This window comes from Zootoca vivipara, chromosome 7 (genome assembly GCF_963506605.1).
Source record: "Zootoca vivipara chromosome 7, rZooViv1.1, whole genome shotgun sequence".
NCBI classification, from domain to species: Eukaryota; Metazoa; Chordata; class Lepidosauria; order Squamata; family Lacertidae; genus Zootoca; species Zootoca vivipara.
In genome coordinates, this window is record NC_083282.1 from 52,038,583 (window position 1) to 52,052,935 (window position 14,353).

At 39.7% G+C, this 14,353-nt stretch overlaps 2 protein-coding genes across 4 annotated transcripts in view; one reads left to right on the top strand and one right to left on the bottom strand.

The window, feature by feature from the left end:
• The window catches only part of BLTP3A (bridge-like lipid transfer protein family member 3A), a 53,416-nt gene extending 47,278 nt beyond the window's left edge, over positions 1-6,138 (top strand). For all 3 annotated transcript variants that reach the window (XM_035122159.2, XM_035122162.2, XM_035122160.2), the window contains one exon: positions 1,450-6,138. In XM_035122159.2, coding sequence (XP_034978050.1) covers positions 1,450-1,575 — 126 coding nt within the window. In that variant the 3' untranslated portion in view covers positions 1,576-6,138. The remainder of the gene's footprint in view (positions 1-1,449) is intronic.
• A 400-nt stretch (positions 6,139-6,538) lies between these two features.
• Positions 6,539-11,830, bottom strand: TAF11 (TATA-box binding protein associated factor 11). The gene is made up of 5 exons (XM_035122163.2): positions 11,579-11,830; positions 9,015-9,145; positions 8,463-8,550; positions 7,889-7,985; positions 6,539-7,058 (listed from the first exon to the last, which is right to left on the bottom strand). The coding sequence occupies exons 1-5, from the start codon at positions 11,813-11,815 to the stop codon at positions 6,928-6,930; spliced, it is 684 nt and encodes a 227-aa protein (XP_034978054.2). The 5' UTR covers positions 11,816-11,830; the 3' UTR covers positions 6,539-6,927.
• Between the last annotated feature and the right edge of the window lie 2,523 nt (positions 11,831-14,353).

Below are 14,353 nucleotides of genomic sequence, written 5' to 3' on the forward strand. Positions count from 1 at the left end.
AAATCTGGCAGTTCATTGTACTGTTAAAGTTAATAGATAAACAGTAAAGTGAACTAGGAACCTGTGTACAGTACATATCTCCATGTATAAATCAGAGTCCCAGATAATTTTCTGCCACAGTTTTAGGCTTGTAAAACCTGCTGCATTTTCTTTTGCAATGTCTACTTTGCATTTTTTAAAAGTGTGTGTATGAAGGCTCTTTTCCCATGCTTGCTCCACTCCATATTTGAGGACTCCTTTTTGTCACACATGAGGCAGTTGAATAATGCAAGAGGGACAGAGTTGAGTAGAGCAGTGATGGAGAAGCACTGAGTGGGAAAATGTGGTAGTTTTAAACAACCACAAAGGTTTGAATGGAACAAGAGAAAGGAAAGGGAAAAAGTGAGAGTTTAAAACAAGATTTGAGTACAGTGAGAAGGGAATTGAGAGAGGCTTTGTTGTGTTAGCTTTTTGGTTTTTGCTTCTGTGTTGTACCCATCTGCACTATTTCTTCTTGTTAAAACTTTTTTTAAAAAGCAATTCCTTCATTCTTCATTATGATCTATTCAAACCTCTTCCATTGTCTCTCCTTTCTTGCCTTCGTATCACAGCCACGGATGTTATGCAATCTGCCTTCTCTTCCCACCACCCCCCATCTTGCTGCAACTTCAGCAAATCCAGGATTGTGATTTGGTGCTACAATTCCTGCATTGGGTGCTGCATAATGACAAGACTAGTGCAATATAGTATAGGGTGTGTGTGTGTATATATATATATATATACACAGACATGCACATCCCAAACAAATAGGTATCAGTACAAAATATGATGCTGTTTTGCATTAATTTTTATATTTAAGGTGAAAGATACTGTGGCCTTTGCCTTGTGCATTAAAAAACTTAGCTGTACGTGAACATCTGGTTGGCCTCTGTTGGAAACAGGATATTGGACAAGATAAGCTTGGTTCTTCTTATATGTTCAGTATTGATGAATCTAATGTTGATTTTGTTGTTTGTTTTGCACATATTTTGGTTTACATGCTTACGTTACAGTTTGAATAGTAATGGAAAACTTAAAACCAAAAAGCTGGGCAGAAAAATCAGGGATTACTCTACAGAGAACCGTGCTCAGATTTTCAGGAACTTGAATAATGGTCCCTGATTGCAATCTGCTTTTCCTTTCTTGAGACTGCCCTGCAAAGGGGGGGGGGGGGTTTGATATGAACCACTTTTTAATTTGATGAAGCACTTAATAATTTCTGAAATAAGAATTACTGCATTAAAAACAAAGTCACCGAAAGCTAATAGCTATTAGACTACACTATCGGCAAGTACTCCTGCTGGGGAAGTTATCTCTCTGAATAATACAGGTATAATGCCTCACTATCCAAATTGTGTCTTGCAGTTCACAGCTTGAAAAATACTTTCTCTCTCTTCACCCCCACCCCCGCTCCTTATTTTCTCTTTGTAGCTAAAAGAAGTGCCAGCTTTGGAGAGAGAGCTACAGGTCACTAAAAAAGCCCTTGCTGAAGCCAATCTGGAAAAAATACGCCTACTACAGGAAATAAGGAAATATGATCCTCTCTTCCAGCTTTGACAGCAGAGGACTGAGCTACAGATGCTCAGGGCAACCAGAGATCACCAGCAGCATAAAAAGCTTGCTTGTTACATTACAGCTACCTAGGGCATCTTCAATCCAGAGTAACTTGCCTTGGGGAGCAGAAACAGTGTGCCATTACAGGAGATGGAACATGGAAATGGACAGGCATTGAGGAAACGTGGGAATACGATGATCTGGAGTGGTCGGTTTTGCAGCCCATGTCCAGATAGCATGAAACTACACTTCAGCTGAAACATGGCAGCATTGAATCTAAGAAACGCAAAGCCAAACAAGGAAGAACTAGGTTTCTGTCCCATTCAAGTTGTCTAAAAGTGGTGCTGAAAAATGAATAATCTTTCACATCATCTGCTTCGTTCCTGCTAGAGGGGATGGGTAGCGTTGGGGACATGTGTATAATACACCAAAACAGGAAGAGTCAGTCTTCTTTGCTGAAGCATTGCTAACCATTGAAAGTAAATTTCACGGAGCTTTGGTGCAGCACCATGAGCCTGAGGAATAGAAGAACGAGTGGTGGGGTACAGGCTGAGCACAGGAAAGGGTGCTAGGAACAGAAAATATAAAATTAATCAGGCCTGATATGTTTTGGTGGCCACAGTTTCCCGTTAAACTGTCCCCCCACCCCAACTTGTCTTTTTCAGTAAGACACTTTTAGTGGAGCATTTCACTAGTCTTCCTCCCACTTCTTCATAAGCTCAGTTGACCTTCACCATTGCCTTTTTGCAGTATCACAACCCTTACTGGGTGTAATTTAGTGAAAAGCTGCAAATGTCCTGTCCTTGACAGCTGAGACATGTTGGAAGCACTTTTCCTTTGCATTACACTACACAGATAAGCCTGGACAGCACAGAGGAAGTGGGTTCTGCCAATTCCCTCTAGGTCATGCATTGTCCTTACCAGTTCATTTGGTAAATGATGAACCACGAACTATGCTGCAACTTTCTGTAATCCAGATTAATGCTGGTTGAAATTGTTCTAGTGTGGATTATGTAGAGTGGCTGAATGCTCAACCCTTTCTTCTTTCTGCTTTCACTCCTTGTTTGCTATTTGGAGTGAATGAAACAGCAATTAAGCTCTGGAACAGGCTTGGCCAATGCTAGTTTTCTTGGATGTTTCCATAAAGAGGTTGTGTCCAAAACAATTTTAGAGGGGATTTTGCTCTGAAGCAGTTTGAACAAGGCATGATGAAGCTTACGCAGAGGGAAATGGTATAAGCAAGGAGGAAAGTGTGTCTCCATAAAAATCCAGGGATTCCAGCCTTAGATGCAGCCTGTAAATTAGTACAATATGACTGTCCAAGCAGTTAAAGCCAGTCTCAGGCAAGTAAACACAGTCTAACAATTTACATAGAAGACTAACTACCATATTGAAGATTACAGAAATTAGATGTTAGTTAAGCCTTTAAAGAATGACAAGCCTATGGGTTCTGTGCCTAGTTGAATTATTATTCTATTATTTATTGAATTTATATACCGCCTTATACTTGGGGAGTCTCAGGGCGGTTCACAGAATAAAATCAAGATATAAAACCACAAAATACCTAACAAAATAACAACAACCCAATAGCCTCCCCCCTCCAAAAAAAGTCCACATTTTAAAAGGGCATAGGGTGTAAATTGTGAAAGTATATTGTACAACACTCCTGGAACTGGGAGAATGAGCAAATGTGTGAATGCTAACTCACACTTCTCACCCTCCTCCACCAACCATTTTGTTCTACTTTTAAAAAAATTTGTTTTATCGTTGATGAACACACAACTCCACAAAATGTTAGTTGTTGGCCAGTCTCTGAAACAGACTTTTTAAGAAAACAGCTATACTGTACATCCATGACCCCAAGAAGCATATGAGAGCCAGTAGAGCAAGGATGGGGAACCAGTGGTCCTTCAGGTGTTGCTGGACTAAAACTCGCATGAACCCTAATTGTTGCGCATACTGGCTGGAGCTGATCAGAGTTGGAGTCCAGCAACAACTGGAGGGCCACAGGATTCCTGCCCCCGCAGTAGGAAAACAAATGTGGAAGAGTGCTGGCAACCTCTCTTGTGAAGTCCTGCAAGATTAAACTAGATAATACAATCCTGTGCTACACCCTACCAAAAAGCCACCCATAGCACGTGACTTTTCATACCCGTGAATATGACTACATTTCATACTTTTGTGGGTTAGTCTTTGTTCAGATATGCAGTGCGTTAAGACACTTATTTTAATGTTGTATGGATGCAAAATAAACTGATGATACATTATGCACTACATTCTAGCAACAAGAAGGGATCGCCGATTCTTCCCAAACCTTAGACGCAGATTCAAAGGCTGTTCTTGTCTTTGTGAATGATTAGGCTGATGTATACATGCCTGTGCTGACTTTTGATAGTTTTTATCCCTAAAATGTAGCTATAACATATAGGCCTGAATGTGTTCTTACACAATTTTTAAAAAGTGGTTAATTTTAGAATATTAAAACTGGAGACATAAGAATCATGCTTAATACAGGTATACATAGATGTGGCTGCTAAAAGTATGAAACGGATTAAGATTGGTCAGATAAGAGGAATTAGTGGGTTTGGTTTAAGTCACGTATCTTACATTTAGGGAAGAAGTTTCTACTACTGTACATGTTGGATTAGTCAGACTGGGTCAAAGTGTCAAAGATATTTAAAGACATGACTGGCTTGTTTTCATTTATTTTTTAAATGGCATTGCAGAAATCGTAACAGCGGAATAAGTACCACAAATAGTCTGAGTTATGTAATGTCCCATCAAAGCTACAGACTATATTAATATAGAGATCAGGACAAAATGGAGCATGAAGAGGGCAATGGGCTATAACATAATAAGCAATCTTGCTGTAAATTAGTATTATTTCAATGCTTAACCAATCTTATCTAGAATTTATTAAACAGTTTGTAGCTGGAGGCAATCCCAGTCCCTAGCTATAGCTGCAGAATGCATCTTTTTGTGTCCGACATCTGCTTGTCTGCCTTGATCCGATTGCCTTGGAGCAGTCACTGTGTGACCTTCACTATGTGAATCAGAGAGCAGCTTAAAACAATTTTTGTTCTGAATTGGGGGGGGGGACCCTGTCTTCAGCTGCCTCAGATAATTCACTGGCCCTCAAGGCTAGCAACAGGCTGCTGTACTCCAGAAAGCTTTGCCAGCTGTGCTGTAGTGCTGTCACTTTCATTAATTCATCAGTGGTGATTTCTGCATATCGGGCTGCATGTGCTGTAGCTTCTGCTTGTTCATTTTCTGTGCAATGAACTATTGCTGATGCCTTTTTCCTAGGGCATCCTATTTAAAACACTCCCATCAAACCCAGGCCACACACTGGAGTAAGCATGAATCACCCTCTCCATATTGGAAAATGCCCAAGTGGGGCAGCCCTTCTTTAATGCAGTGGCAGAAAAACTCTATTAAAAGAGTAGTATGTATTACTGTTGGCTCCTATGTATAAAACCACTCTTGCCTAATGAACAGAACTGTTTTTGAAGTCTGTAAAATTTATCTTTATGGGGTTGACAGGTCAGTTCATACTCTTTGTAGTATAGCACCAAAACAACACACCAAATTAATACATCTTAAGTATAGTCATGCACTTTCTGTGAATTCAACAAGTAAACAACTAGTTGTTAAGTGTACTACACATAGAGTATTTTTTCCGACATGCAGTTGCTGATCATGCCGTCCAACAAACCTGAACTTTCAGTAAACAATTCTGCATATGCATATCTTCTATTGCTAAGAAAGAAGCAAAATAGTCTTGGCCATGGTTAGATTTTATATAGGCCACCCACTGCTTTTTCTTAACTTGAATGCTAAAAAAATAAAAATCTATCTTTTGTTGTAAAATGCAGCATGTTAAAACGTGAAAAGACAGATGTGTAAGAATGGTACACAGAATTTAACTGCAGAATGCAGTTCATGTATTTTTGTCCTGCTGAAAATAGTTTTCTAGCAGTTCCCAGTATCTTTTGGGGGGCTTAAAATAAGACAAAGCATAGAGAAGATAGACTGGTATGTTAAGTTTATGGTGTGACTTGTTTGGTTTTAATTACTGATGGTAGGAAGAGCCTTGCTTATCAGCTTACTGTGGTGGGCATGGTCCAGATGTTTCCCCCCAACTGAGGATTAATTTATTCCTCTACGTTTACTACTGGAATAGGGAGGAAATCCACTGAAGCTGATACTCAGAGGCTGGACTACTAAACTGCATTACTGTTCTGTTCTTAAAGACACTCCCTTTTTTCAGTGCTATATTTAAATGTAAAAAGAAGTTAAGAGCAAGACTTACTACTTTGTAATACCATAACTTATATACCAAGGGATTCTTACTTGTTGCAATGCTCTCCTAGTTTCTTGTGGCTCCTGCTGTAACTATGACCAGGAATGCTACAAGCATAGGTAGAGTACTGGGTACAAGACTGACTTGAATCTAAACTAAAGCATTCAACAGTATTGAGTTTTGTTGCAATATACTTTTTCCTCCTATGATTGTATTGGTTCTGTGAACCACTTCTGAGTTATAAATTAAATTGATTAACTCTGTTTCTGTTGATTTATTTCTCAAGTTTAACTTTCCAGCATCATAGTCGGGCTATCGATCTGATATTCAGCAGCTTATCCTTTTATTGCTGTTACTGCAGCTACGAAAAGTGAACTGTGCTTGGCAATATGAATTGATAAATGGTGCATATTATGAACATATTTTCCAGTGAAGCATATTTGTTCCACCTTTATTAGAAAACATCAAAGGCAAAGTCATTACACAACTGCATCCATTACTTTAGATAGCTCTTTATTGGTTTTTGGAGCTGCACCTGCCTGCTCAATTTGATTGTCGCACACTCCCGGAGTTTTGCGTTGACCAGATCTTATATTTCACACAACTTGTAAGTTTATTAGAGAACTGGATGCAGAATCAAACATTAGTCTCAAGAAAAATATATTTAAATGTAAGTTCCTTTATTAGAGATGACTGCCATTATGTTTCATTCTTAGCAGCAAGAATTTTCTTATTTAGTTGCCTTTGTTCTCTCCAAAAGGTATCTGCTTATGTTTCATAAGTATAAACTTATGATGACAATGTTTTATACAGTTTATTGACTGCATACTTTAATGTTTCTGTACTCGGTCCAAATATAGCATGCAGTATAACTTCTATCAGAATGACCTAGAATTTCATAATTAGTTTATTAAAAGTTTCCCTCAGTAAGATCATATACGTTTAGATGGCTTAGTTTAAGCAATCTGAAGCCACCATCTGCAAAAGTTATGTTCACTTATTCAAAGGTGAATGATCTTCATCCCCCTGAAGACTCTTCCGCAATCTCCTCTTCAGTGAAAAATAATTTTTTTGTATTTTGAATTTGGGATCTGCCCTCGTGACTTCAATCGTCTGACTGCTTCACGCATGTGTTTGGGCTGCAGAGGGGGTGATTCTCCCCACTTTTCACATACATCTAGTGCTGAAAACAAACAAGTATTTTAAATCAGTTTGTTGGTTCAATACATCTTACATACCCCCATTTGGTTACAAAATCTGCCTTATTTCTACAAACATTTTAGCTTTAAAAGTAGTTGATACGTGTGTATATTTCTTTACATTCAAACAACCAGGCATACCAGTATTTAGCTGATGGACTAAATGGACTAACAGAAGGCCAGATTCAACTAGTCAGTGCAAGGACTCCCACTAGCACAACAGGTGTTTCCCACCTTCATGCATTCTGGAGGTTCAGGAGATTCCCCCAGAAGAGCACCATGGGCATAAGAGAGAAGAGATGTTTGCACTGACAGAACAATCTCCTTTTCCTGAATTCCGCCCAAAAACAGTTGACTCTAGTATATACTCAGTTTCTGTAGTTATGTAAATACTATAACTTGCATTTGAGAATCAAAATGTCAAAACAGCAGTTTAATTTGTTAGGGGTGGAAATGGAGTACTGCATACCATTACTATGCTACCAAGACTTAAAAGATGAACACAAGTGGCTCAAGAATTCTTCCATTTGAGGAGAATTTAGATAAAATTGAATAAGTATTCCCTACCATTGGGTAGAAAATTGGGCACATACATAGGATAGGATGGGTAACATCCTATTTTTGTGTTTAGAAAGCAAGTGCTTAGGTAAATTATTCACACTGTTACACTGGGTTAATAGCCACATTTCTCTTAAAACTATTGAGCTATTGCAAATTCATAGAAATGAAGAACTGCAATAATATTTAAGAATAAAGGATTACAGAAAAAACTGTTTAACTCGATACAAGTTTGAAATATTCTTCTGTTACTCACCTTCTTCTACTACCTCTCCAACAAAGACTTTGGAAATTCCTGACATGGCGATAACTACATTCTGAGAGACAGAGGTTCCAGTAATTGACTGGATCAGCTGAGGAGGGGAATGATAATTTGATTTTAAAGGGTTAAGTTCTTTATGTTCCAATCACAAGCATTACTGGCAATGACAACTGTGCTGCCACAGGGTTTCAGCATAGTTTATGAATTTTAAACCTCAGTCTGACATAATCTCTCTAATGGAAATACTGCATCTATTGGGCTGTATCCTGCTAAATCATCATGTGTCCTAAATGGGGAGGGAAAGGGGGGCTGCCAAAACAATCCAATGAGTACAGAGCTAGCTCAGTGGGCACAGAATACGATCTGACTGGTGTGGGATGGGTGGGAACAAAAAGTAAAGAAGAGAGGAATTTTATATAGCGTGCAAGAAGCGGGCATGGCTGATTGACAGTAATCCTGAAATTAAGCACTCCATACTGCAACATTTTGTTGCAGGTTCCATTTATACATCATAAGATACAACTCAGGAAGCAGTTTAACTTTAAACTGAATTGGAACAGAACTGTACCCGTTTAATAGCAGCCTTCGGAAAAGCTGACCGGCGATACATCTCGTAACGATTTAGTTGTTCTTCAGAGAAAGAGGAAACAAGAATTCTAGAAAGAAAAGACCAATTATACCCCAGATTTAGAAACAACACTTTTACCCTAAACACATCTTTATAGCTATAAAACTGCATAGCTTGTGAAGTTGGGGAAAGACAACAGTATAGTACTTTGTTTGATAGATCATAAGGAATCTGGAAGGGGAGAGTATTGTGCAGTGTCACACGATAATTATTACTTCCTATATTACAGTATTAATTGTTCAATCCTATACATGCCTACTCAAAACTCTGTCCCACTGAGTCCATTTTTTTTTTAATTTATGCAGCTTTTATGGCACTTTTCAAGAGCAGGGCTCCTTCCAAAGCCATTCTGAATAAATAAATTATAACAAAAATACAGTATGATAAAAACATCAAAATCCAAGCACTAACAATCACATACAAGTTTTTAATGGGACTTACTCCCAGGCATTAATAACAAGCTTTATGTCATGTAGATGTAAGACTACTTACTGCATTTTTTGAATCTCATCTTCATCTACTTTATGTTTTTTCTCTTTTTTCTCCTTTATCTCTATTTTTATTTTCTTGGCTGCACAAGCCTGTGAAGTAGACTCCTCTGTTTCTCCCAACTCGGTTTTAATCTAGTATAAAAAATTTTGTTCAGCTTGGTTATAGTGTTGGTATGTTCAGATTGGTTATAGTTTCTAATTAAAGTTATCAGGTGCAAAAGATTTTCATTATTTTTATTATTAGCTCCACTCTCTGATATTACCACATAAATGTCGTGACTTGCGTATTTTATTAAACAAAAGATAGAACAAGATTTCCGGTCCCAGCTCCTGCCAACCTAGCAGTTTGAAAGCATGTCAAAGTGCAAGTAGATAAATAGGTACCGCTACAGCGGGAAGGTAAACGGCGTTTCCGTGTGCTGCTCTGGTTTGCCAGAAGCGGCTTAGTCATGCTGGCCACATGACCTGGAAGCTGTACGCTGGCTCCCTCGGCCAATAACACGAGATGAGTGCCTTAACCCCAGAGTCGGTCACAACTGGACCTAATGGTCAGGGGTCCCTTTACCTTTACCTAGAACAAGATTTCAACTTCTTCAAACAACTGAACTTAAAAAAAAATCCTTCTCTTTCCAATGTTGATATTTTGTTTCAATTAGTGATTTGCACAGCATGGGAGGTGGGGGGAGTAGACATAACCTTCCGCATTTCACTGATAAAATACTAACATTCGTATAAAAAACAAATCTTATTCCAAGGGTCATCATGCAAGAAGCACCCTGTTCCCTTACACATAACTACAGGGTATTCTGTGCATGCTGTTACAGTATTTTAATTTATTATGTAACAGTCTTTCTTGCACTAGCTTTGGAGGCATGGTTTCTTAATAGACTGGCAATAAAGTGTAACAAGGTGGTATCCAACAAAGTGGTTCTGTTAGCGCAATAATTTCTGTTTATGCAAAATGGAACTTCCCTTTCTTTTCTTCTCCTCATGCAATTCCATGCCCCCCCCCAAAAAAATCTGTTCTGGAGGGTTGGGGGAACCACAGGGAGAGGAGATGGACATGAAGTTCCACTGCACAGCCAAAAGTCATTGCACTACTGGAGCTACTTAAAGTACCGCCCTTAAAGTTTAATCCTTACAGAATAACCAAATTGAACACAACCATCAATCTGGAAAGGCAGTTGTGGTGATGAGGAAATGGAAGGCAAACAATGCATTGATACTTTGTGTTCATGAACTTTGTAGTCCAAACAAGATTGAATTTGAAGATACCTTGGGCAGTGTGTGTATGCACACTTATAAATATGCAAAAAAAGACATGACCAGAAGGCAAGATGGACAAGATTTACCGGTTTTTAGGGAGGTTATGTTTTTAGGGAGGTTATATTCAACATTACAGTAAAAACAACAGAGTCTTGTGGCACCTTAAAAGATTAACAGATTTATTATGACACAGGTTTTCATAGATTCCAAGTGCAGAAAGAAGTATGGTGCAGGAGCAACCCTGACATCCTGGCCTGGGCACTTTTATTTGCTCCATTCTTGGATCTGATCAGGGGAAGGGGTACAAGACAGAATGTGCATAAACATGAAGTTACCTATAACTCAATTAAGAACTAGGGCCTGAGCTTGTTTCCCATCCTCCCTCTCCATCCCTTTTTCTTCCTATGTCTTTTAGATATTATGCTGGAGAGTGGGCACTGTCATAGGAACATATGCTTTACCAATGAGATAAGCCCTTCCCCTTTCCTTAGTAAGCAGCTGTAGGAGCATTTTTGGCTAAAGAATAAATGCCTAAAACAATATATAAATCCATCAGGTGCATTGAGCGTTATCCTTTACTGTATTGCATTAATGCAACCCATGGGGAGGTGAGATGGTAAGGAGGGAAAAAAGAAGTAAATGAAACACAATATTACAGCCAGCGATGATGAAAAATAGAGCCTGAATGCAAAATAAGCAAAGTGACACTTTATGGCAGGAGTGACAGGGTCAGTCTGTCCATTTCCCAGACATTTAAGGTCAAATTCAGCTGTGGTGAACCTGTAGCCCTCCACATGTGGTTGGACTCCATCTCCCATAAGCAGAGGCAGAATGGCAGTGTTCAGGGATGAGAGGAGCTTTAGTCCTAGGGTGGGCTATAGGTTCCCCCTCCCCACTCTAACTGAATTGTGAGTGGATGTACTTTTTGTAGTCCATTTCCCTCTAATCTCGCTGGTCAAAATCCCCTCTTTGTTTATATGCCTACCTGCAACTGAGGATAACTTCTCATGTACATGATGAAGTGGATATTTTGTCCTGAAAAGCTTATTATGCCATAACTAATTTGTTAAGTCTTTAAGGTGCTGCAACATTCTGGCAAGAATTGCCATTAAAGAGATGCGGTCTCTGATAAATATGGGCAGTTGGAGCACAGGGAACCGAGGAGGGGAAATTCAACCACCTTTCAAGTAGGAATTTAGCAGCAGCCCATCGACCCCCACAACAAGAACAGAATAGCTGAAGAGCAAGTCGAAGAAAAAAAGGGTTAATGTGAGCGTCGCTTCCTTCTCTTCTACACACCTCTCCAACCTGCGCCTCCTCCTTCACCGCCGCAGGGTCCTTCTCTTGCCCCTCGTCTGATTCCGCGGCGAGGATAGAGGACTCCTCCGCGGGAGATGGAGAAGATACAATGGGAGGAAGAACAGCATCCTCCGTACGAGATTCTGCAGCTTCAGCCATTGTTCCCAGGAGGAGGGTCTGTCGCGCTCTGGTGACGTCATCGGAGAGGCGTCCTCCACCTCCGGTCTCTGTTTCCATAGCAACACATCACGCCCAAGCATGTTGTTGTTTAGTCGTGTCCGACTCTTCGTGACCCTGTGGATCAGAGCACGCCAGGCGCCCCTTTCTTCCACTGCTTCCCGCAGTTTGGTCAGACTCATGTTGGTAGCTTCGAGACCACTGTCCAACCATCTCGTCCTCTGTCGTCCGCTTCTCCTTGTGTCCTCAAGAAATCTTTCCCAACGTCAGGGTCTTTTCCAGGGAGTCTTCTCTTCTCATGAGGTGACCAAAGTATTGGAGCCTCAGCTTCACGATCTGTCCTTCCAGTGAGCACTCAGTGCTGATTTCCTTAAGAATGGATAGGTTTGATCTTCTTGCAGTCCATGGGACTCTCAAGAGTCTCCTCCAACACCATAATTCAAAAGCATCAATTCTTCAGCGATCAGCCTTCTTGATGGTCCAGCTCTCACTTCCATACATCACTACTGGGAAAACCATAGCTTGAACTATACAGACCTTTGTTGGCAAGGTGATGTCTCTGCTTTTTAAGATGCTGTCTATGTTTGTCATTGCTTTTCTCCCAAGAAGCAAAAAAATCTACGCCCAAGCATAGGAAGGTGAAAATAGATGAGCTGCATGGTGAAAAATGCCAGAAAGGCGACCGGCTCAGTCGGCTTCAATGAAAACAACAATGTATCCCCATTTGAGCAGTGGAAATGCTACAGAGCATCACACAGGGAGGGTAGCAGCCACTGGGCAAGGGGACTTTTGGGTTGCTGGCTTATTTTTAAACAACTTGAATATTAAAGTGGATGGTGGGTCTTTAAAATGTGCATCTATTCACCAACTTGTGCATCTTTGGACATGTGTATAAGTCTTTAAGCCAGCTAGTCATCACCAAAACACCTAACCAAAGATCGTAAAGGTGGCTGCAATTCAAGGATGCACATGGCTTTAGACCAGATTTATTTGTTGCCATGGCATGATGGACCTACATTTTTGGGGCCTTTGAAGCCTGAACTGTCATGTGTGCCCCTTCGCAACCAGCAATGAGGTCTGGGTAACCACTGTTATCTTCTTCAGTGGGGTTGTTCCATGACAGATAACCACACCTTTATAACTACAGTACTGACTTCTCAAAGTTTGGGATTGTTGAACTATATACAAAAATAAAATAAAACACTTGAGGGTATATATTTCTTTGAAGATATATATTTTATTGCAGTGTGGCTATTGTTATCATACCAAGGTGTGTAGGCATCAAACCACTGCTACCCTAGGTAAATCAGGCCCTCCACTTGGAGCTATGTAGACAACAAAGCAACAGTAGCACACTTTTCTTTTTAATGCAAAATCAAGCATAGAACAAAATCACCAGTTTCACCACTTTTTTAAGGAGGGAGGGACAATCAGCAAGGACTTATGGAGACAGACTGTACGTTTTAGAAAGTGGAAGACTGCTGTAATTGCTTGCACTATGTACACACACACACACACACACACACACTCCTGTCCCGCTATTGCTTCTGGCCAATCAGGTTTTGCAAGGTTTTGTTGTGCATCAAAACCTGTTTGACCAGAAATCGTAGAACGAAGAGAAACAGTGTGCATTCTGTGAACAACAATGGCTCTAACTTAAACTTTCTTAAAACTATTGTCTGTCCTCATTTTCAGAGATAATTTGAAAACAACCCCAAAGTTTTCAAGGTCATTATTTGTGTACACACACACAACTATATCACACATAGACATACTGTATGTATGTGTGTTATAATTCTCAAAAGAACTGAAAGAATATCAATATGAGGTTTATCTCATACATTATTTTCAGTGTGTGTTATGAGGAATGAGCATGTGCCTACTTCCCCACATAAAACTATCAGGCAGCTGGGTTATTTATTTATTATTATATGTAAATAAAGTTCAAGGTGGCATAAATGGTTCTCATCACAACAGATAGGATGGAATAAGAGACAGAGTTGACTGCAACCAAGTCCACTGAAATTAATGGAAGTAAGTCATACCCATTAATGTAAATGAATCTACTCAGAGTAGGACTAGCATTGGCTATTCCCATTTGCAGGGAATCCAAAATGCTTGTTTACAAAGCTATTGTACTACCAACCTTATTGTACGCTTGTGAAACATGGGCCACTTATAAACGCCATCTCTGACTCCTTGAAAGATTCCATCAATAGTGTCTCTAAAAAAAAATCTACATATCACTTGGGAAGACAAGTGAACTAATGCCAGTGTACTGGAAGGAACAATGATCACCAGTGTCAAAGCAATTATTCTTCAACATCAACTTCGTTGGACTGGTCATATTGTTTGGATACCTGATTATCACCTTTCAAAGCAACTACCTGTACTCTATTCCGAACTTAAAAATCGAAAGAGTAATGTTGGTGGTCAACAAAGGAGGTTTGAAGACTCTTTCAAGGCAAATCTAAAAAAAGTAGGATAAACACCAACAATTGGGAAACACTGGCCTGCAAGCGCTCCAATGGGAGAATAGCCTTTACCAAAGGTGTCATGGACTTTGAAGATGTTCAAACTCAGGACAAAAGGGAGAAA